A 24,887-nucleotide genomic window follows, 5' to 3' on the forward strand; every position below is an offset into this window, starting at 1 on the left:
CCAGTTCAATATAGGCAATATGTGCCTGATGGCTGTTGGGTCAGAGCAGACAAATCCTTGGTGAAGAAGTGGCGCTTAGAGTAGGAGGTATTGACTGAGTCTCAAACACACATACACCCACACATGCGACGACCGAATGAAAAGATGCGCACACGCCTGAAGTCATCATCATTATGACATCATTGGACACCCGGACAATTGTGCTTTTTTTTGTAACATTTGATGGATTGTATTGATGAAAGCCCAAATTGTGATCAATACAGCTGATCTACGTATTGATCATAGGGTCAAAATACTTCTCACTACTTCATTAACAGCTTTACACCACTACAACTTACAATCAGTATTACAAAAACTGTGGACTTAGAATAACCCAGTACAATATTAGGCCTATAATAAATGGGCAGCTAATATGATTCAATACAGTTCTATACAGATTCAAATTACATAAAAAGTATTAAATATAGTTACTTGGGTGAGTATTATAAGGAGGTATTATAACTACTGTGTATTTTCACGGGTGTCATGCCTGTCCGCGATTGGTAAATTTAAAGTAAAGGTCGTAAAAAAACGTTTTTAAAAAAAAAAAATAAAAAATGCAGCCTGGATCCAAATATGTAGTCGATACTTAATAGTAGGGCTAGGTATCAATTCTGATTTCCTCAATCGATTCAATTTAGTTCAGTTTAATTCTTCCCGATTTGATTTGATTTACTCCAATCCTATATCAATTAATTATGGCACATCAATTCACCTTAAATTTCAAGGACATGATAAAAATTCCACAAATATAAAATTCCAAAGTAAATTTGGGGAAGTAGTAACTGCTCAAATGATTTAGTTTATTATTATTAATAAAAGTTATTAATGAATAATATTAAATAAATATGAATAAAAGTAACACGTTAATCACTTAAGGGTTACACAAACATTGACATCAGTAAGGATGAGATTAAATATTTTATATAATTCAAATTCAATAATTGCAATTATAAATTAAAAATATTCTGAATTGCCTTAAAGTGCAATAAGGCAGGTCTTTCATAAATGTAAGAAAATATTTTTAAATTCATCTGAACAGTAAATTTCAATAAAACTGTAAGATACAAAAAATTTGGCTTTTTAAAATGATATTTTCTTAAAAGAGATACTTGACTCATTGAGCAAGTTTCAGCGGTTCTGGGTTTGGTCAGTAAACTGAGCCATGATTGGTCGTTTCCTACTTCCTCAGTACAGGTGAAGTCATCTTCAGTCGACAGCAAATGGAAAAATTAGTAAATTAGTTTTTAACTCTTTGACTGCCAGACGTTTTCAGAAAAGGGATGCCGTGGGTGCCAACCGATTTAAGTATTTTGACTGATCTTTCAAAGTCCACAGAAAATTTTGTGTTTGGACTATGGAAACACACATACTACCAAATGAAAGATTGGACTCTCATCTTTCATCAGTAAAAAAAGTTTGTTTCTACCTTATTCCGTTTTTCAGTAATCAACAATAGAAAATGGTTAGTTTCACCCAAATGCTCTGTTTTGAAACAAAATACGGAGAAATCAAGCTTTTTGTGAAACGATATTATTTCATGCACTCTAGTGAATTTGACACATTTTTTTTCTCCATGAATGATGCCACAAACACCTAAACAGTGCTTTACTTCTGTAAAACACTACCACCAACAATGAAAAAGTGTTTTTTGATAGCAAAATACGTTTATTTACATTCAACAGTGTAACAATTTGACAAAACAATTTGGCAAACTATTTACAAATGTGTGCAACCGTGGTACTATTTACAATTGTGTGGATGTTTCAAATACAGTTTTTCTTTTTGTAACACTCCCCTGCGTGCAAGGGGACGCAGCAGGATTTGCACTACAGATTAGTTTCACTGCGATGGCCCCTTCGCGTGCAGACGATACACTTTCTTGCCGGCCTTTTTTTTCCGGGGAATAGCAAGTATATACTGCAGTGTGTTTGGCCATGTTGCCATCAAGTCTACTCTCAGGATGATGATACGGTGACGTTACGGTGGTGTTACATCTGGCTTCCTCATGTCCTTCTGTTCCTATACCGGGTGGTAAGAGATGTTCTGATCCATCGTATCCACTCCATTCATGGTGGCATCGTATTCCAGAACCAGCGTCTTCTCCGTGATCAGACTGTACCCACTCCTCCAATGAATATGCATTGGACTCGTCGTCCGATTGAACGTCCGCCTGAGCAGAAGTGCTCGGTTGTGCTCCGCGTTTTCCGGCGTTAGCATCGCTAGCCGGTGAGGCTTTATGACGTGATCATAGCCGCCGCGTCAACGCTTCCAACTTCGCCGTCAACCTCGGAGTCACCATCATCATCATCGTCGTCATCAATGTGCTCTTTAGCATTGGTCGATGCTTTTCGTCTTTGAAAAAAATGCTCAAGCGTGAGCTGCTTGCAACCGGTCGCCATTATGGCTTTCTCAGCCATTTTCCCCTCAACACTCTAGCTCCGCCTCACGTCTTTTACTGACGCCCTACCCAATCTTGTCCAAAGAGTCATCGCTGCCCTCTAGTGCCCAAAAATAGTCATTATACTAACTAGATCTGTTTGATACTTTCAGCACAGCTGGCCAAGGCTTTCCTCCACCCGTTTCCAAAAAAACAAATAAAAAAACATAGTGAACGTCTTTTAACGTCTTTGGCAGTCCTCCGTAGGATTTTACCAAACGTGATTTAACGTTTTTGGCAGTCAAAGAGTTAAAGGTATTAAATGTACATGAAAAATGATGAAGTTATCACACTTTTTACTGCTGAAAATGGCTCAATGAGTCAAGTATCCCTTTGACAATTTGTGGGAAAGAGAGATATATAAAATAATCGATTCATGGTTTTATGACTCGATATTGGCCTGGAAAAGGAAAATCAATTCGATATTGATTATTCGATTTTTTAAACCCAGCCCTTATAGGCGTAAGAATGTCAAAAATCAGCATACATTACAGCTACAGGTGTTAGCATACAGCATTAGCTTAGTGTCTCCACTTTGCCGTGGCACTCCTTACACACACACGCACGCACGCACGCACGCACGCACGCACGCACGCACGCACGCACACACACACACACACACACACACACACACACACACACACACAGAGTGGTAGGGTTAAGTGTGCGAGTATCAGTGGTGCAGTGAGTTGTACTTCCGTGTGCTGACCTCGGGGGTTATCTGGAAGGTTCCTCCACACCTTCCTGTTAGCGCAAACCAACACAGTCACCATGGTAACAGCAGCAGGGACAATATGTGGCCTGCCTACCTTCGCGTGACCACATCAATGCACAGAGATTTACTATAGCGGAACAGCATGATTAACATAGAGAGACACACACCCACAAACACATTAATACATGCTCACTTCACTATTCATCTGTCCTCCACTTCATTTATACCTCATTTCCTTTGCTTCTCTTTCTTAATGAAATCACAAGCACGGCACACAGTCAAGCCTCTGGGCCTTGTAAGACGGCTGCACACACAAGCCCCTTTCCAGTCGTTATTAGCATCCTGTGACCAGACAGCCATCACGCACACATTCACACACCACACAAATGACACACACAAGCTGTAGTCTCCACCACCGGATCACCTGGATTTATTTCCGGGAAGGCAGAGGTGTGCCTGTGCAACTTGACAATAAATCAAGGCATCATACACTCCAGAGAGACAAATCAAGATAATACACACACACATACAAAAAAAAAAAAACAGAAGGATGGTGAGTGAAGAAAAAAGAGAGGGAGGCTCTTCAGTGGTGGCGGCTAAAAAAATAAATAGATGGTTGTCTAACAGTAAGCACAGAGGGAGGCAAAACTGAGATGGATTTGACATGCTCCTTCTTCACTTCTGCTCTTCATGCTTTCTTGCTTGGGGCTCCTTATCCGTGATTGGTCAGTGAGCTCTGCAAGACAGAGGTGGAAGAACATGAGAACTGAGCGGCTTATTTCAAAACTTTACATGAATGCAGTGCAGCAGAAGAACTCATCCAATCAAGTGCTAAAATGTGCTTCTGTAGAAGAAGTCCTACAACAGGCTCGTTCAGACAAACTGGAAAATAAATGCTTTTCAGTTGCTTACCAAATGGACCATAAAGCCGAGGGCTTCTGGCTATCTTAACTTGTTTTTTTGAATGCTTCGTCCGAGGCTACACACTGATGTGACAGCCTACTCATGAAGAAGAGCGACCGTTGCAGACAGTGTAGAATGGGGTTGAAAATAGCCAACTGTGAAGTGTAGTTTAATTTCAATTTTAATCCACATTTTGCATGTGCTAACTGCCAAAGACATGATCAGAAGAAATATCATCTTGGTTGTTTATCCATCTGTCTTCTACAGTATATCTCAATAGGGTTACGGTGTCTCATTATCCCGAGTGTTGGGACGCACAATAGATGATATGCAGAATACTGAACTATAACTCGAAGCACTCTTGGAAGAACTGCAGCTCATAGACGAGATTATTATTTTTTAATTCCCACAGAACCATTAGGAAAGGATGCAGCCATTCCCTTTTTCCTCTTCCTCAAAATGAATCTTCTTTTGCAACAATGACAGATACATCTTGTGGAGGTGCATTTCCAACTATAGGCACGCTGGCAACCAGAGTGCCGTCGTGCTTCTGCCCTGCCGTGCCGCGCAACCTTTCATACTGAGCAAATGCAGTGTGAAAATGGGGCTATAAAAAGATTGTATTTGTTTACTTGGTTTGAATTACTGCTGCACTAGATTTATAGCCAAATAAAAAGTTAACATGTTGGAATGCTTTTATTGAAATTAATAAAATTACAACAATTGTTACAATTTGGATGTGCTCTCCTTTTTTCTTCTTACACCATGGCCAATATATGGGATCAGAACTCAGTATCATCAGATACTCAAAATCAACGTCCCCTTTAATAAAGGTTTTATGATGATGGCAGTTTGATTCTGGAACAGAATACTTTTATTATTTGCTCTGGCACAAAATGGACCAACCTTAGACACGCCACTGTAGCTGGAAAAAAGAGATATAACCATTAAGAATTGTGCTAGTTGGTGCAGAGAAGTCCCTGCAGGGTGCAACTAAGCACCGCCTGTGTCAATACACATCCAAACACACGATCACAGGAGGAGACACAGGGTGACAAGGTTAGTGAAGCATTAGCTTGTGGCTGCTGGGGAGGCAAGTTGGCATGCAAACTACCTCGATGCTCTTCTGGCAAGCAGATATGCTGGCGGGCAGGTTAGTTGCTTACTTGCCAAGTACATCCGAGGGCATGGCAGCCCATGCCACTGAATTGGAAGATGAGCGGCAAATGTGACAAGGGGACTTAGCTTGACTGTTCCACTCACGTTCGGAAACATAAAAGGGGGACTGTGTTTGTTTGCTGGAAAAGACTCCATTTGTGTGAAGGCAGTTCTATTTGAAGGTGTGCGCACGTGCGACTCGCTGTTGTCACCTGAATACTTGGCAATTTGATAGGATATTATGCCTCATGCATAGTGTATGAAGTCGTTGCAGGATTTAAAACTGACCCCGAGCACCTCCCACAGTACACACAGCTCAATATGACCCATTTGGCCCATTGCCATCCACACTTGGATAATTTAATGACAGGAGAAGCTTTTTATGCTCGACACCTCAGGCAGGGAGGGCAGCCAAATATTCCAGCTCTAGGTGTGCCCTAGATTTAAGACTACACTGCTCTGCTATGTACACACATTAACACACTTGAACAAAACTGTAATAGGAATCATGAAAATAAAGTTCAGTTCAAACTAGGGATGTTCGATACCACTTATTTTCAGACTGATACAAGTACGAGTACTCAACTCTTGAGTAGTGAGCAATAGTATTTTTGATACATAAAATTTCCCCCCCAAACAATGACAATTTTAAAGAAAGACTTATACATCCCAATGTAGCATTTCCCCTTAAAATTGCAAGAAAAGAATGGAATTTTTATTTTTTAATTCCTCCAATTTCTAGTTCCTGATCGTAAAACAGCCACAAAAGGGCAGCCGATACTGGTATTGTCCGCAGTTGTGATTCCCAAAACCTTGAAATAAGGCCAGCTATCAGCCCAGTACTGATACCTGGTATTGGTACACACCCATCCCTAGTTTAAACTGTTTTAAGGTCATTTATGCATGTGAATACAGCAATCTGTTTCTAAAGACATAATCTATGTTTGAAGACAATTGTTGAAAATACTGAAAACCATGTTGGATGTAATTGAGGACATTTTGTGTTAATTAAAGCAACTGAACGCAGAACATTCAATTTCAAATCACAACTGCCACCTGTGGCTGAAAAATGAAAACTATGCAGCCCCTTTTTCACGCACACAAAAAGTGCACATGATGTCACATCTGCAGACAGAGGGTGGAAATTTGAATCCGAATTCGGTTTGAAAACTATTGTCTAGGTGTTAATCTACTAATTAGAAGATGTTTCAGTCATAAATTGGCAAATAAAAAGGCTATTGTAAAGATATTTTGGGTCAAATTGTTACAGAGAGCAGCTTTTAGTATAAACTCATTCAAACCCAAAAAGGTATAAATAAGTTTTTTTTAATACTTTCCCAAAAACATATTTTACGTTTTTTTTATGCTAAATCATACATAAAGCTTTGATGCAGCTTCTCACCATAAGAGGTTGTTTAAAGCAATGGTAATTATTACAAAAAACGACCAGCGGGTGGCAGCAGAGTATAAGAGATCAGCCAGGGCCACGTTGCAACAAGCTCCTTTTGCCAGTGTTTTCAACAGATTTGTGAATAATGATGAAACTTATCTATATTCTAATGCTAATTGCTGCAAAACGGAAACAGATACAAATATACTTTTTTTCCTGATGAAAGAGACTGTAATCTTTCTTTTGGTAGGTTCTATGTTTTTATAGCAATAGAACACAATATTCTGCGGGCCTTGCAAAATCAGTCAAAATCCAGTAAAACAGCAGGGAGCAAAGGGGGTTGCTTCAGTGAAAATGGGTGGGAGTGAATGAGTTAGTTGTGGAGCATTGAAATGTTTTCACCAGTTCAGTTTCCCAGTTTTTGTGGTGTGGCTAAAATTGTGCCAAGTGACATACTGGCTCGTGCATGAGTCCAGTATTTCTTTGTTTTTTTCTAGTTTTCAACGCATAAAATGACCATTTCGAAATTCAGCCAAACCACTAATAGTCACAACATTTCATGTTGGAAGGGCCAGTAGGAGAATGCACGACGCTACAGTATTGTTGAAGATGTATGGCAGAGAGTTCAAGGTGTTAACTCGGCCCTCTGGTTTTCCCAGAGCTTCATCTGATTGAGCATCTGGGAAATGCTGGAGAATTTTTTTTTGTAACAAATACAGGGCAGGTTTGGTGGCATAAGCGGGCTGTACAACATATTAGGTCGAGTAAAAGCCCACTGTTGTGCATTAGAGAATAGTTGAGTACAGCAAAGGTTCTCAGTTGTTCTCACATAACATCCTATTGACAAAAAGTCGTAGCACAAACTAAGCAAATTTATTGTTGCTGCATTAAACACATATCTAGTAGAAAAAGGACAACAGTGAACAAACATTTTACGCATGTCAGTCAAAATAATCTTTTGATAAGTATTGAACAATTCCGACATCGGATGCATGTTCACAATCTTTTAGTATCTGTCACCACCCAGCAAAAATGGGCTCGCTGTTCATATTTATTCAAATAAATGTCTACAATATTTTTAGAAAACAAACATCTAAAAAGCCCCAGGGAATATTACTCTGTAGAAAAGTTTAGGCTCCTAAACTTCCCATTCACAGCATGACGTGAATCAAGGAATATCATCAATTTAAGATTTAGACAAAAAAGTTGAACATAAAACTTCACTTTGATATCACTACGTGAGATGAAAAAGTTTGTTGATGTTAGATGTAAACAGAAGACCTTTTTTTCCTCCACCCACACACAAAATACACACAGCAAAGAAGCATTTCTTCTCCCTGCTAGTTTCCATCCAATTAGTGAGCAGCGTGAGGTGTCGGAGAATTGTTACATTGGTTGACTGGAAATCTAAAACGGCAGCCATGTCAAAGCAACAGGATACACGCGCAGGCTGTGTTCACACTTCCACAGTCATCAGTTAATAAGCAACCGCACCTGAACACACATCTGGCAATATATGAAGCGACATTAACACTAACGCACATGATGAAAAAAATAAATAAAATATAAAAACACTCAGCCGTTTCTCGGTGAAAAACAAAAATAATAGACAACTAGAAATCAATAACTGTCTTCTCTGCTCAGTGCAAACGGCACTCAGCTTGCCTTTCTCTTGGGAGGCCAGGAGACAGTTGCCAGGCAAACACTGTCAATCAGACACTATTGTGGAGCTATGGTTGTTTTTTTTTTTTTGTTTGTTTTTTAAACAAAACACACACAAGGTCACTGATTAGACTCCCTGTTAGGCCATCGAGTGAGACAGTTCGTTACCCTTTAGATGTACGGGACCAACAGCTCTTCAATCATCTTGGATGTTTTTGGTTTTACTGACTGACTTAACCACTTTTGCTCTTCATTTATTCAAATAGCTGGCAAAACGGTCATAATGTAATTAAACGAGAAGCTGTTAAATATTGAATATGAAAAACTCTTTTTGTTGATCAGTGTTGATCAGATCTTTTTTTTTTTTTTTTTTTTAATTAATAACGTTAAAGATGTTTTTCTGTAATTTTGCCACATTGTTTTTTTTCTCTCTTGAAATTGACTGCACCCATGCATCCATTTTCTATAATACCTGTCCTAATTATTGTTCTAAGTGAACTGGAGCATATCCCAGCTGACTTTGAGCCAGAGGCAGGCTACACCCAGTACTTGTCACCAATCAATCACAGAAAGCATACCAATGGGCACTTTAGAATGTTCAGTCAACCGAATAAGCATGTTTTGGGGATGTGGGAGGAAACCAGAGTACCGGTACCTGAAAACTAGAACAGAGAAGACAGACACGCAAACTACTATTCCACATTGCTGTCCAGACTTAAATTGATCTATTAATTGTTTTGTCTTGGTGAATTTTAGAATGAACATGCTAACATTCATTAGAGGGTACCTTATACGGAGGACTAAAACGGCCAAAATTAAAAATAAATAAATTAATAAATGACGAGAAGTGAAAATAAAAACAGATACAGTGTAGAATTTAATGTCATCTAGTGGTGAACTAATAGAATGCAACAAACCTATAGGCATGTGCATTTTAAAGCACACGCACTACGACGCCTCAGAAAGACCACACTTTGTAAGCCTCCCGCCAATTACAACATTTGCTAAGTCCTTCACCTTCGCGTTCTTTCAAAGCAGAGAACGGGTGGAAGTGCTACACAGTCCAAATGGCTCCTCCACGATAACATTCTGCCCCTAAACATTGTGTGTTTTAGCTCTAGTGCATTTCTCTTGGGTAGTTTTTGACCTGGACGTTTTTGTTGCGTCGTGACTGGAATTCCCTTAGTTGAGGTTTTCCAAATAAGGGGCGGTTCGTTAATCGAGTGTTAAAAAAAAAAAGAGTGCTATTAACGTGTTAAATTTTGACACCCATTATATATATATACATAATATATTAGCTTTTTCTTTGGCCAATATTTCTCCCTTAAATCACGTCAACACTCTTGAAAGTGCTTATTTGCCAGAACTAATTACCTCATGGATTTTAATTTTTTCCCAAAAAAACAAACAAACAAAAAAACATTTTAAGCCATATGCAAGCATGCTTGGGCAACTACTATGTTAATGATAGTGAACATGATAATCACTAATTTGATCTGCCGGTATGAGTAAATGAACAACTTCACCCGCTGAGTCACAATTCTCCAATAAAGCGTGCCTGGCATAAAATGAAAAAAAAAAGCACATTGCAGCTGAAACAAGCAGGGGGAAATTGATCATGCGATACATGGAAGTGGAGAGCGGCGGCAAAGGCGAGAGGTTTCGCTGGTCTCAATGATATAGCTTTCAGCCAATGTTGTGGAGGATGGGGGTGTGTGTGGAGGAGAAAACAGCTAATCTTGATGTGGTCTGTGCCTTCACAGCATGGTCGCCTTGGTGATGATGGATGACAGAGAGGTGGGATGGAATGCAGAGAGATAGAGACGCAAATATTGATATTCACACATGCTTGCCTATGTCAATTTTTTACTTCCAAGTGTGTCTCCAAGCACAGTAATGTATCAGGAAATTCAATAAATAACACTCACAACAGTTGAAACGTTTACAGTTGATGCTAATATTTGTACTGGTGTTGCCATGATGCCAAAATTTTGATTTTGATACTCTACCTTCACAATGCTGAAACAATACCACAGCAAAAGCTTACATATTAGTACAAAGCAGCGTATAGTGGATTATAAGTTGACAGCGAAACTATTTCAAATGATTTTTATTTGTATTATTCAAAAATAAAAATGATACTAATTAAAATACTTTTAATAAAATAAAAATACATGTTGAGAATTTGTAAACACTTTTGAAGAATTGAACTCAAAACAAAATACTTTTAAATACTAGCGAAGATTTTACTGTACAGTAGGTCATAGACCACCCAAAAATGTGTTACAAAAATGTCTTAAAATTCTTCCTTTTCTCCCCCACACTTTGCTTTTAAAAGTCTTATTTTATTTAATTTAAGTATTTAGTTTTTTTTAATAGCAATTTGTGTATGAAATGCGCTACACAAACAAAGCTGTCTTGCTTTAACTTATTGTCATCATTAGGGTTGGGTGAGTACCAATACCAGGTATCGATATCAGGCCGATACAGCCTTATTTTAAGGAATTGGGTACTCGTGGAGGCTGCCGACACCAGACACCAATACTTAAGGCAAAAAATACTGACAATGAGTGAGTCCTCGGCAGTAGTTGGCTGTACTGCAGCAGTTTGACACATCAGCGAATCATCTGCGTCAGAAAGAGCGGACTTTTGCTCACAATTTTTTGTCATTGTGTTCAATAAAATTTCAAACATACAATAGGTATCGGTACTCTGCATGGTTGAGTACTCAAAGGAAGAACAACCCAAGTCATCATGATCTTGTATAACCAAATGTCCAATATGCAAATATGTTTAATATGCAAAAATTACATAAAAACACAAGAAGATTTTTTTCTCCCTCTATTTACCATTTGACTTACAATGTAAGCATTGGAATAAAAAATATTTTGTGTATAACACGCTACGAGTTGTTATATTGAGTCTGGCTTGCGCATGCTATTTTATGCTTGTGTGGCTTCGCAATAAAGGCCATTTATTGCAAACGACTGCTTCTTTCTTGTCAGAGTTTGTCATGATGTGGTCAAATACTCTTTTTGTGTGCCTATTTTCGCAATCTACTACGGTCTGTGCTTTTTTAGCATCCGATGTTAAAACAAGCACTACGCTGTTCCTCTGAATATGACAGCGACACTCAACTTTCATAAAGCGTTCAAATTTAAGGGTTTCTCTGTCCTTAAAAAAAAAAATGTTATTACAATTTGTATGATTAATTTGGTTCCACCAACTATAACACCTACTACAGTGTGACATATATATATATGTATCACATATACAGAATTATCATAGCTAAATTGCTGTCAAGTAAACACGGCCTTAATGACGACAAGATAGAAATATATTCAGTAGTATCTAATTGATGTACAGTAAATATATGTGTAGGCTTTTGTATTCCTTTTAGACTTATCATCATATATTAATGTAGAAATACACTCGTTCCACTCACTTGTTGCAGCAATATATTCCGTAATCACTGTAAAACCAGAGTGGCACTTAATCGAGCATCTCTGAGGCCAGTGCACACGCACACACCAGGGTGGACAAATGCTTCCTCCAGGAGACTGATGGGTTTAAGTGGGTTAAGTGTGGAATAAAAAGGCAAGTGTCTCTCAGATGCGGTGGGCCCCTGTGGTTGATTTTAAAAAGGCGCAGCAATAGCATTTGCATCCCGCAAATGGTTGGCAGTGAGTGTTGTGGAGGAGGGTGATGACACTTGCAGAAAGTGGTGGTCTGGGAAACATTTGTTCTTCAATGTGACTTTGACAATGGGGGCTTTTGGTAGATGTTGAAAGAGAATAGGAAAATACTTTTAACTCATTTACAAAGACTTTGCAGAAACATAAGTTTGATAGTTTCATATTTAACTGTAAATGAACAACAATGATCTCTATAAATGTGATATTTGTGTTGCATTTATTAACTCATTCACTGCCATTGACGGCTATAGACGTCAAAAATTCATTTGAACTATTTATATTAGTTAATTTTTTTTCCACTTTTGTTAACAAGAGTATGAAAACCTAGATGTTTTTTTTTTTTTTTAGAAATACAGATATAAAATATGTGATTAATCGTGAGTTAACTATTGAAGTCATGCGATTAATTACAATTAAAAAATGTATCACCTGATTACCACTTAATTCAAATAACATGTTTTGTTTGACTTAAACATTACTAAAAATTTGGGGCATCAGGCGGTTCAATTTTTTTAATCGTAATTAATCGCATGACTTCACTAGTTAACTCACAATTAATCTCAAATTTTATATCTGTTCTAAATGTACAATAAAAAAAAACAGGTTTTTATACTCTTGTTAACAAAAGTAGAAAAATTGTCAACTAATAGAAATAGTTCTAATACATTTTTGACGTCTATAACCATCAATGGCAGTGAATGAGTTAAAAGGCAAGTCAACCCAAACATTTTCCTAGCAATAATATGTTCTGAGCACCCACACTAGTTTGTGCAGCAAAATCCATCCGTTTTTTATCCATCTCAGGAGGTGGCCATTTTGTCACTCGCTGTCGACTGAAAATAATGTACTGCACCTTTTATTGTGGGCAGTGTAAGGCACACCTACAGTATGCACTAATCATGGTGTCTAATCATCATCTAGATGTCATGTGCTATGGCACACGTGAGGATGGATTATCTCGGCAAAGGAGAAGTGCTCACCATCACAGATTTTGATTGGTTTGTGAACAATATTTGAGAGAAATGGTGATATTGTGTATGTGGAAGAAGTTTTAGAGCTTTGAGTTCCTCTCATAAAAAATGGGAGCAAAAACAAAAGTGTTGCATTCATATTTGTGTTGAGTATAACTTCAATAAGGTACTTTTGTGTTCTTTGCTTTAGTAGTTCTGTTTTTAAATGCTTTTAGGTATTGAGCTTTTGTTTATATGGAGCAGATATTGAGGTACCTTGTGTATGAAATGTGCTATATAAATAAAGCTGTTTTGCCTTGCCTTGCCTAGTGAGCTGACATTCACCCCACATCATTAAGCGCACCACACACATACCTAAGGTCCCATATGCATGACAATGACTCAACCTGGGACAGACACTGACAGGAGAGGCATGGATGGGGGCGATAGCAGAGACCAGGTTTAAGGCCTGCATGTGTGTGTGCGTGCACTTATACATTAATCATAAAACATAAAATAACTTTTGAATTACATACAGTTTTATAAAAGCTTGGCTGCTGTAGATAGTGAATTTGGCGACAGAAAAAGTGAGATAGATGAACTAATGTGATGCTCAGATCAGACACTGGCATAAAATAGCAGATAGCAGAATGCTGGTTGCACTGGCAGATTCTGCCAAGTGACTGACATAAAGGAACTGATTCATCCATCATAATATATAATGTACACAGCCTACTTCAGCCAACTCTTTGAGTTGTACCCAACAATTTTTCCAATTTGGAATTCTAAACGATGGAAAATAGGTCACACCAGTTTAAACAATTGGGGTGTTTTGTAATGGTGATTGCTAGTTTGTGTATAGTGCATCATTTGACTGATAAGTCTTCTTATAGCTGCATGTAAATTAATATTGTTAAAATCGTATTTAAAACATTGCTCTCAGTTTTTCATACCAAAAATATCAAGAAAACGGACACTTTCAGGTTCCCCTATTAATTATTACTTGACACATAATAAAATTTTCCTTTTCATAGTAAAAGAGTGAAGTAGCTAGGAAGAACCTGGCTGCTTTAGAAAATCCTTCAAAGCAAACACAAGAACAGTCTAAACTGTCAGGAGGCTGTGGCAAAGCAATAAGCTTTCGTGTCGACTTAATATTCTAATCACAGCTGAGAAAAAAAGTATCATTTATATATAAGGTATATTATATAATCTTTTAAATAACATCCCAAGTATTTTCTTTGCAGTCTGTCTATTTAAAGTCACAGGATTAAAAAACACAGAATTTCCACAAAGGTAATAATAACCCTGCCATTGAGTTGTGGAAACAGAATCAACAGCAATGCACTATTCGGTAATTGGCTATCAACTCAACAGTCATTGTAAAGCAATAATAAGTTCCATTAATCAAATATTTAGTCACAAAAGACAAAACTAAATGTATTTTTTTTAAAGGCAACAGCAATTTGCCATTATATTCATTAATGGCACAGTGTACTAATACTTCCTAATGAAGTCAAAGGATCTGCACTCTTCATCACATGCAGCTGAGCATTAGTGCTCCATCTTGACCCCACCTGCACCAATACTGAAACTTTTATACGTTTGTAAGTGTTGTTTAAGTGTCAAGCAGCTGACTCAGTAAAATCTATTAATAGAAAAGCAGTATGGACAGATTGGTGCACATTTTTCTATCAATCTATTCATCTAATCAATCTGCATATCTATAGATACATACTGTATGCATGCATGCAGGGGCAGGGCTAGCACCTGTCATGTTAAGCAAACCTTGCAAAGACATGACAGAGGTCCATAGCCGGCAGTGCGGAGCAGAACTAATGCACTGGCTAATGTGACAAAGTGTGAATTGACAGGCAGTGGAAGAGGTCTTAATAAGGCTAGATGGATGTGTGGAGGATGGGAACCGGGGGAAAAAAATATATCAACAGTGACAGCAGCAGGAATGGCATGCAGAATGGACATGAGGGAAAGAGGATTAGTCATATTGCAAGGTTGTAATTTAACAAAGCCATGAAATCGTGAACATTTGACATCTCTTCAGCTGTATAGTAAATCTAACATTTAAGTGCCTTTTTAAGTTTAAGCCTACGATAAGAGCGCTCTTCAGAAGTTTAAAGGTCAATTTGAAAATCCCAATGTTCAAAAGATAAGCACGAGTCGGTCTTCAAAACAGCGATATCATCTCATAGATGATCCTCATACAGAAAGGTTGAAAACTTGGCAAGAATCAAACATTTCTGTTTCTGACCTTTCTGTCCTTTGGAAATTTAAGGAAACTTAAATGATATACCATCTTTGTGAAGTCTATATAATAATACCATAAAGAATAACCATTAAAAAATGTCCTGATACAAGTCAATTACATGGCTGCTAACTATTGTAAGGCTTCAGTACTAATTAGAGATATTCCGATCAGGATTGTTTGGCCTCTGATCCGATTTATTAAAGATGTGCTCTATAATGATCCAATATGGATTCTTTTTTTTCTACTTCAACCCTAAAGAGTGGAAGGAATCATACACGGATTAAAATATTGTTGTATAACAATTTCAGTGCAATACGGGGCTGTGGGCCACCCCAAAATTTGGAAAAACCCTGAACTATTTCTAAGTTTATCAAATTCACCAGAAAATATAAACAATATATAATTGTTTACTTGATTGATTCTAGCATGTTTAATAAATTTAAATTGAATACTTTCAAAGTGGCCCTTGCATCCTTCCATTTTTTTTGTATGCAGCCCTCATACAAAAAAAGTTTGGACACCCCTGATGTAGACGCCTCAAAGACACCTGTAATTGGATCGGTCTGATCACGATACTCACAAAAGAGCCGGATCAAGAGCCAATACCAAAAACGAATATTGGATCGGGATATCCCTAGAACAAATGGACTTGAAGGTAGAGAGAGGACTTTAAATTCTTGGATATAGGACACATTTATGTGCAAATTCATTCTGCGAGTTGTGAAATTGTAATTTGGTTCAGTATACCTACCCCAATACTTACTTCTTGTCTTAAAATCACTGTAAGCTAAAATTATAGATTTGTTTCTAAATGCATGTTCAAAACATGTGCAAAGGCTGAGAACTAGTATGTAGATTTAAAGACTTAAAGTATCACTTAATTGAAGTTAATGTGTTGCATCACTCCTTTGTTTAATTCACTGGCGTAGAGAATCAAGAGAGATCATGCTGCACACTAAACTCAAAAGAACTGTAATGCTTGATGAAAAAGTACCGAGAAACAAGTGCCCTTTATCAAGTCTCAATCTGAATAAACCCCAGCACGCCTCCCCCCAAAAAATAGCTGTATTTGTAAACATAAATAGAAAGCTTTATCACAAAGAACACAATTCAAGAGGCAAAAGGGTTCTTTGAAGCACTTTGAAAAGACAGATGGCTTTTATTGTGAGTGTTTGCCACGATTTTGTGGACTATTTAAACAGCAAAATTCCCCAACTACTATTGCTTTGTTCCTTTTATCTCACTCCATATCATTGGGTTTTGTCATTGTTTGTGTGATGGAAAAATTGGTTTGAAATAAGCACTTTGGAGATAAGCTGTGGGTATGAAGACTAATAGTGAAAATGTCAAGAAGGAGCCGAATGCATCGCTCAAGGTTTGAATGGACAAAATTGATTTCAATAGACTAATAAGGGTGTAATCTTTCCATCAAAAAAAGCCCAAACACAATTGGCGGCTGGAGTTAAAAACTGTCAAATGAGCAATTCCTCTCTCTTGGACATCAACAGATTTGCTGCAAATATTGAAAGGATTTTATTGTCTTATTCTTACATCAGTGCTACAGTTTCCTCTCGAGTCTAACTGGTCTGGTCTCAAAAGTCTTTTCCTCCTGTGTTCTTGAAAGTGAAGTCCATCTTGTTCATCAATTAATGTTCCACAAACGCAATATTCAAATTTAGCCTAATAAGGCTGCACACAACTAGTGTTTAATCTCGTCAACAAAAACTAAAAAATATTTTCGTCAACACACATTTTTCACCGGACGAAAACTAGACTAGACTAGACTAAAACCCTCATTAATCAACAAATAAGGGGGACTAAATCAGTATTTATTTTCATCGACGAATGAAGATAAGACAAAAATGTTTTTCACTTAATAAAAACTGGACTAAACATTTTAGTTCATGAACGAAATCCTGTCTCTGCTAATCTGACACAGTGACACGCCCTTTCAGATCTGGAGCTAGCGAGTGCAACGTGCACAAACACATGGGACAGACAGGAGGTGGATTCACGGTGAAAGTAAAAAAAAAAGTACCGGTAAATCAACATTAATCCAATGGCTTTGACGTTCCAATAATAATGTTAATCCGACTGCTAACTAATGCTGGCTAATTAACTAGCTCGTAGCATGGAGCCATAGTAGCCACTGTAATTGTGTCTGAAGTTGTTTTGAAAATTTTATGTGAAATAGTTTTAGATCTGAAATGTTCAACATTAAACACTAAAAACATTGACAGCTTTTGTTGACTAAAACTAGATCAATAAAATTGTTTTCTTGGTTTAAAATAAAGACTAACATGCTAATTTATAATTGACTAAAAGTTGACTGAATAAAAATGGGATGAGATTGACTAAATTTGATTAAAACCAACAAGATTGATTGACACTGGACTAGAACTGAGACTGAATTTAAAATTGGTGGATAAAATTAACACTACATACAACATTATTGTAAAGAACATTTTTGGGTTGACATCCCCTCTAAGATGCTTACTTAAAAGTACCTATTATTATACAGTAAGTAATTCTTTTATTATTATCTACGATGGATATTCATTATGTGCTGGATACAAGCTAATTGGAGGTTGACCACTGAGTGTCTACAGCAAATCATCGTATAACTCAAACTAAAGATTTAGTTGGATGGCAAGTTTTCCTATGCTTCTCTCACAACCCTACACCCACACAGGAAGCTCTCGCCTACCTTCTTGACTTGCTGGACACAGGTCATGTACTGTTTGGCCAAACTGGAGCAGCGCAGGGTTTGCTGAGGATTTTCTCTGTAACACTGGAGCACCTTGGCCTGCAGCTCAGTGCACACTGACGCAGTCTGCCGGGGCCTGCGCACAAACACACACAGAATGGAGATGTGATTCCAAGACAAAATGGCTTGAGTGTGTTATGTTTCAAAGTTACGAGTCCCAAAGTTAGTTCATGGGTTGTGTAAGTGACAATTTGTTGGAGCAATTTCTTAAGTGGGTAATATAGGCTCAAATGTACACATATGAATCCATCTGAAATACACACCTGCTTGGTTGTTCATATATATATATATAAATTTTACCTAGGGTTGTGATAGAATTAGCAAACTTTTTGGGTTTACACTGCATGATTAAACTGACAACATTAGGATATGCGCCATGGTAACTTAAAGGGGAAGTCAACCCCCAGAATTTTTGGGGTGACAATATGCTCTATGCAGCCCCACTAGCCTAAATATGGCATTCTGGTTAATATTGCGTTGGCATTTTCAGTCGACAGCGCGTGGCAAAATGGCTGCCCCCTGAGATGGATAAAAACAGCTGGATTTTGCTTCATAACTCATATTTTACAAATGTAATATTAACTCATTCACTCACATCCATTTTCACAGAAGCAATCCCCTTCGCTCCCGGCTGTTTTACTGGATTCTGACTGATTTTGCAAGACCCGCAGAATATTGTGTTCAATTGCTATAAAAACATGGAACCTAACAAAAGAAAAAAAAAGTCTCTTCTTTCATCAGGAAAAAAAGTATATTTCTATCTGTTAGCATTAAAATATAGCTAGGTTTCATCATTATTCACAAATCTATTTAGAATTGTGAGTAATTGAGGAGGTTTTTTTTCAACATGGGCCTGGTTCATCTCCTTTGCTTTGCTGCCACCTGCTGGCCGTTTGTGTAATAACTACCATTTCTTCAACAGTTTGTTGCAGTTGAGAGGCTGCATCAAAGACTTCTGTATGCTTTAGCATAATTATTATTATTATTTTTTTAAACATTAAAAACATATAAATACGTCTTTGGGACATTTAAAACTTTTAAACAGAACATATTTATATGTTTTTGTTAGCAAATGAGTTAATCAGAATGTCATGTTTAGACTAGTGAGCTCACATATAACATACTATTGTCAAGAAATGTTTAAGGTTGACTTCAACTTTAAAGAGAAAAAGTCGCATATAATTCAGTTCCAGTTAAAATGGCGGGATATGGAATTCCATGGCTTTATTTGAGGTGACATGACAGGTATACTTTCTTTTCACCAACATTTATTTACATCCTCAAATCCACACATACAAACACTGACATGCCAAGTAAAGTAGCGCTTCTCTCATGGCATCCCACAAAGCAATTTCCGAATTATGCATCGTTCACACACGAACGAGCACAGGTCTCCCCGCATACACACAATTAATTTGTTAGCATGCGTCCGTGAATTATGTCTGTGTGGCATACGTGCCAGATAAAGTATACACAGTGAAAACTGGAAGAAATTGCTCTGCGGTGGCATGTGTACTCCTTTGAGTGTTTGTGTGTGTCTGCAGGTGTGTGCGTGTGTGCAGTGGAGGGTAGAGAAACAGGATTAAATTAATCATTGAAGGAGAGAATATTCATGAAAAGAGAAGTGAATGCAACCTGAGCGAGGGTGAGAGGAGTAGGGAGGGTTGGAGGAGTGGTGGTAAATGTGACAGTGACGTATTAAATGACAAACCTTGGGCTTGCACAGCCCATAGAAAATATTGCAGTTTACCTCTGCTACATTGGTCGTATTCTTTCATGCACCTCACAAGTAAAGACACTTTTTGCACTTCTTTGCATCATCTTACAAGGTCTTTTAGCAAGGACACTATTTAGGGGCTATGCTTTATAAATTGTGTTGAAATAAACAGTTGCACATTGTGAGGTATTGCTTAAAAAAATAAACTTTTAGTTGATAATATGTTCATCAAATGCTACAGTTCATTTTGTTTTACCCCAGTATGTCTTGGATTGGTAAATCCTCTAAAGGTTTGTGTTTCTTCCTCAACGAATGTATAGCTCTTTGTGTCACTTGTGTAAATATCACTGTTTTTCAGCCAAGTATTCAATTATTCAGCAGTCCCCGACACCAAGTCCCGATACCACCAGTACTTTCATAAATAAATAAATTAGGTATGTCATGCTATAATTTTTTTAAAATCATAATTAATCACATATTTTATATATTTTCTAAATGTACAATAACATGTTTTTATATGCTTGATAACATAAGTGTGGAAAAATGTTAAAGTAAGAAATATGGCTGCATCTTTTAGTCATTAATACAGTAATTTTATAATAATTCATAAAATGTAGTTAAAATTAAACAGATGTACTGTACTGAATAAAGTTTCAATGACAATGGCACTGACTCATCTATAGTAATTATCTGACTAATTGTGAGATTTTCTGATGCCGTGTGAAAGCGCACACAATGATGGCGATGCCGGACATTTTGTTCAGGATCTGATCTCAGGCTTAATACAAACAAGCGGCAGGTTGAGCCTTGATATAATGTTGCATTATCTAATACTAACAATAGATGGTGTTTTTGTGTTTAGTCATCTGAAAACTGTTTCACACTATTTTTATAGCACGCGTATAATTACACCAAAGCTTGATGCTTGACTTTAAATTCTGACAGTTGTTCAGCATTCTGAATGAATCACTAAGAGGAGGCGATAACAGCAACAATAGCCCCAAGGTAATAATCCAAGCTCAAGTTGGGGAAATAAAGCTAATTATTTTGTCTATTCATGAAGAGAAACTTTCTCATAGCAGGAGTGTTTTAATAATGGAATCTGAAGCAGAAAATTGTCTCCACTAATCTGCACCAACTGCCTCGTTTGACTGAAATTAAAGGTGAGCTCTTATTAGAAAACAATTAGCCACTTTGGCTTGGTTGACAGCAACAATTTTGCAGCAAAAAGAAACACAACAACACTCAAATAGCTTTTTGCCTGTGATGTTTTGCATAAATATGTGCAGAGTTGGGGAAGAAAGATTAGCCTCAAATAATTAAAATTTCCCATTCTTATTTGTCTCACCTTGGCACAGCGTGGTTGATGTGAGGAGAGTTTAGGTTCTAAGTTGCTCCAAAGCGTGACATTGGGGAATAAAGCAATATGAGGAAAAGGCAAAGACTGTCAAGGCGTAACATTTTATTATTCCTTCTTTGTCTAAGTTGGTGTTGTTTGTGTGCAAACGGTTATTATTGTTAGATGACAAGGATTTGCACCCCTTTAAAGCAAAAGCCATGGCTTTATATCTTCAGTTTTTAATATTACGCTGAGTGTAGGGGAAGAAAAGAGAGGATCAAAAATGTCAGGGCTCGGGTGAGATTAAAAGGAATTAGGGTGCATGCATCTTTTATTGCACTAAGCTTTGTATAGAAGTTCGATGATAGTGTCATAAGGATAACATTTGCAACAAAAGATGTTATTACAAATCACACTTGCAAAAGCTACAAAACATCAGGGGCTAATACTTAGTTCCTAAAGCTACAGTATGTGAGGACTGACACATTTGGGTCCTGCGATTGACTAATTTGAGGTAGTCATACTTAGGGATAAACCAGTTATCGGCTGGGCTGATTATCGGTGCCAATATTTGGCATTTTGACAAATATCGGCATCGGCCTTTTTACGAATCTAAAGCTGGTGTCTCACTGAGCGGTGAATGCTTGCAAACGTAGCGAATTTAGGGTTTTCATCAGGATTTGTAAGATGTCCGCATACAGTTTTTACTTGTCGCAAAGACATTTTGAATATATTCAAACAATTTTTCACTGTCTTCTGCAAAGATCTTTTGAAACCTTTTTACAAACCTTGACGAAAACCCCTAAATAGCTACATTCGCATGCATTTGTCGCTCAGTGAGATACAGGGAACTTCTCATTTATGGATTTATTTAAATTTCCACTTTATAAAAAATGATGCTGACACTAGGAACTCTCTACACTTTTTTTTTTTTTTTAATAAAATAAAATAAGAAATTATAATGAAATTTTGGAAAACCATTTACAGTAAAAGAACTTTAGGGAACTATTTACTTGCTCAGTTTGCAATTTTTTAAATATAATTTTTAACCAACGCTGTCAATTCTTTAGATGTTTAAAAAAAACAAAAACATTTTGACACTAATATTTTTATTTTACTGCAAATGAATATCAGCTTGAATTATCGGTTATTGGTCTCCTTGACTACTAAATAAGCAGTATCGGTATCGGCCTTGAAAAAAACATTTCAGTCTATCACTATGTAAATTGCTTTCTTACTCCTACTGTTGCCAAGCGATGCACTTACTAAATATCAGTCTCAAACAAGTCTTATGTTAGACTTCATATGTCGGGCTTTAGCAGGTAATAGAAATGTTCTGAAGAGGGTGTAAAATGTTGAAGCCAGCAAACATTATGAAAGAGCAGCCAGATTGATTAGAGATGCAGTTTTGCTGAGGACTACTCTGCTCTGCATGTAAATAAAGGAAGAAAAAAAAGGCTGCAACTATGACAGATTTTCAGCCTATTCTTCTTTTGTTATTTGGTAATGCTGTGTGTTATTGAGTTTGAAAAACTTGAATTGTTACAGGCAGAGATGTCTCATTTCAACTATTGTCATTTGGTTTTGTTATTACGGCTACATTTTCAGCAGGATTGCAGACGTCACATAAATAAATACGTTGGCGGATTGTGTTAAATACATTTAATAGTTAAACAGCTGATGGGGGGAAAATTCGAACTTAACCTTTAAAAGCATTTAAAAGCGACAATATGGATGTCACGGACTGTAAGCAGATGCAGACAGTTGGAGTGCGGTGAGGAGATAGGAATGTAGGAGGACAATTTGCACTGTTGGCTTCGCTGATTGATCCCCACCAAACTCACTTTGAGGGACTATAGGGAAGCGCGATGGAAGGGGATAAGAGGAGGGTTTCATTAAAACAGGTGACATTCAGGAACAAGATAAGGTGCACATGTGCCCGCCTGTTTGTGTGTGACATCTATTTGCTGATAACATTTCAATCAGCGGAACTTCAGCGCTTGGACGACTCACTCAAATTGTGGCTGACGCGGGCAAGACTATCTGGCATCACTTATCATCACTAGCCTTTTTATTGTCAACCATTTCAATTCTAGGGTTTTACATTGGGTTTTAAGAATCTATCCTTGAACACTTCCTTAAAAAAAGTTGCTTAATGCGGTATACGTTACGTATTTGATTGTCGGTGTTGATTGTAAGTGTTTGATTGTCATTAAAGGCTATAGGAGTCATTTGTAAATGTTTAATTAAATTGTCCATGTACAATTTTCAAACAATATTTTAATCTTATTTATGCACATACACATGTATATACAATGCAGTGTGTGTTCTATGCTGCGGTTGTGTGTTGTGTGTAATTTTTAAGACAAAGCAGTGAAGTACTTTGGGGTGGTGTTCATTTCTGAGACATGCTCCCCCACCTACACCCAAGAAAAGATTCAGAGGTGCACAAAACAAAGTTGCCATAAATCCACATGAAGGTGCTTTTAAGTATGGGCAGCTTCACAAAAGATACCCACCCTTTGGTGTCGTTACTTTCTGTCTTTACAGAAGTCACTTCAAAATTCAAAACAAGTATTTCTAAGAGGATTTGTAGATTTTCAAGTATGCTATGATGCAGGTGTAGGTCTGCTACAGCAACAGCTATATATATATACACAAACCCAATTCCCCAAAAGTTGAGACACTATACAAATTGTAAATAAAAACTGAATGCAATTATGTGGAAGTGCCAAATTTTAATATTTTATTCAGAATAGAACATAGAGAAGAGGTCAAAAGTTTAAACTGAGAAAATGTATCATTTTAAGGGAAAACTATGTTGATTTTAAATTCCATGGTGTCAACAAATCTCCAAAAAGTTGGTACAAGGCAATTTTCATCACTGTGAGGCATCCCCTCTTTTTCTTACAACAGTCTGCAAACGTCTGGGGATCGAGGAGACAAGTTCCTCAAGTTTAGAAATAGGAATCCATTCTTGGCTAACACGCGTCTCTCTAACTGTACAACTGTCTTGGGCTTTCTTTGTTGCACCTTCCCCTTTATGATGCGCCAAATGTGTTTTATAAGTGAAAGAAGTGAACTGCAGGCTGGCCATTTCAATACCCGGATCCTTTTCCTGCGCAGCCATGATGTAGTAATTGGTGCTGCATGTGGTCTGGCATTATCGTGTTGCGAAATGCAAGATCTTCTCTGAAAGTGATGATGCCTGGATGGGAGCATATGTTGTTATTGAATCTGAATATACCTTTCTGCATTGACGATGCCTTTCCAGATGTGGAAGCTGCCCATGCCACATGCACTCATGCAACCCTATATGATCACAGATGCAGGCTTATAAACTGAGTGCTGATAACAACTTGGATTGTCCTTGTCCTCTTTAGTCAGTATGATATAGCGCCCCAGTTTTCCGCAAAGAACTTCAAATCGTGATTCGTCTGACCACAAAACAGGTTTCCACTTTGCCACACTCCATTTGAAATAACCCCTGGCCCAAAGAAATGCCTGCACTTCTTGGTCTGCTTTAGAAATGGCTTCTTCTTTCTATTGTCAAGTTTCATCTGGCAATGGCGGCTGGCACGGTGGATTGTGTTCACCCACAATGTTTTCTCGAAGTATTGCTGAGCCCTTTCTGTGATTTCCCTTACATCCAGTATGATTTTTCGGCCTTGACCCTTACACACACAGAGTGTTCCAGTTTATATCTACACTGTAGATGATGATTACTTCAACCTTTTTGCAATTTTTTGCTGGTAAACACTTTTCTGATATTTCTCCACTATCTTTCTGCGCAACATTGGAGGAATTGGTGATTCTCTACCCATCTTCGCTTCAGAGAGACACTGC

General features: G+C 37.5%; 1 protein-coding gene across 11 annotated transcripts in view; it reads right to left on the reverse strand.

The window, feature by feature from the left end:
• Positions 1–3,597: 3,597 nt before the first annotated feature.
• chchd6b (coiled-coil-helix-coiled-coil-helix domain containing 6b) overlaps positions 3,598–24,887 on the reverse strand; it is a 63,220-nt gene continuing 41,930 nt past the window's right edge. For all 11 annotated transcript variants that reach the window (XM_077573978.1, XM_077573977.1, XM_077573976.1 and 8 more), the window contains 2 exons: positions 17,926–18,061; positions 3,598–3,930 (listed from right to left, as the gene is read on the reverse strand). In XM_077573978.1, coding sequence (XP_077430104.1) covers positions 3,907–3,930; positions 17,926–18,061 — 160 coding nt within the window. In that variant the 3' untranslated portion in view covers positions 3,598–3,906. The remainder of the gene's footprint in view (positions 3,931–17,925; positions 18,062–24,887) is intronic.

Source organism: Vanacampus margaritifer, chromosome 8 (assembly GCF_051991255.1).
Source record: "Vanacampus margaritifer isolate UIUO_Vmar chromosome 8, RoL_Vmar_1.0, whole genome shotgun sequence".
NCBI lineage: Eukaryota > Metazoa > Chordata > Actinopteri > Syngnathiformes > Syngnathidae > Vanacampus > Vanacampus margaritifer.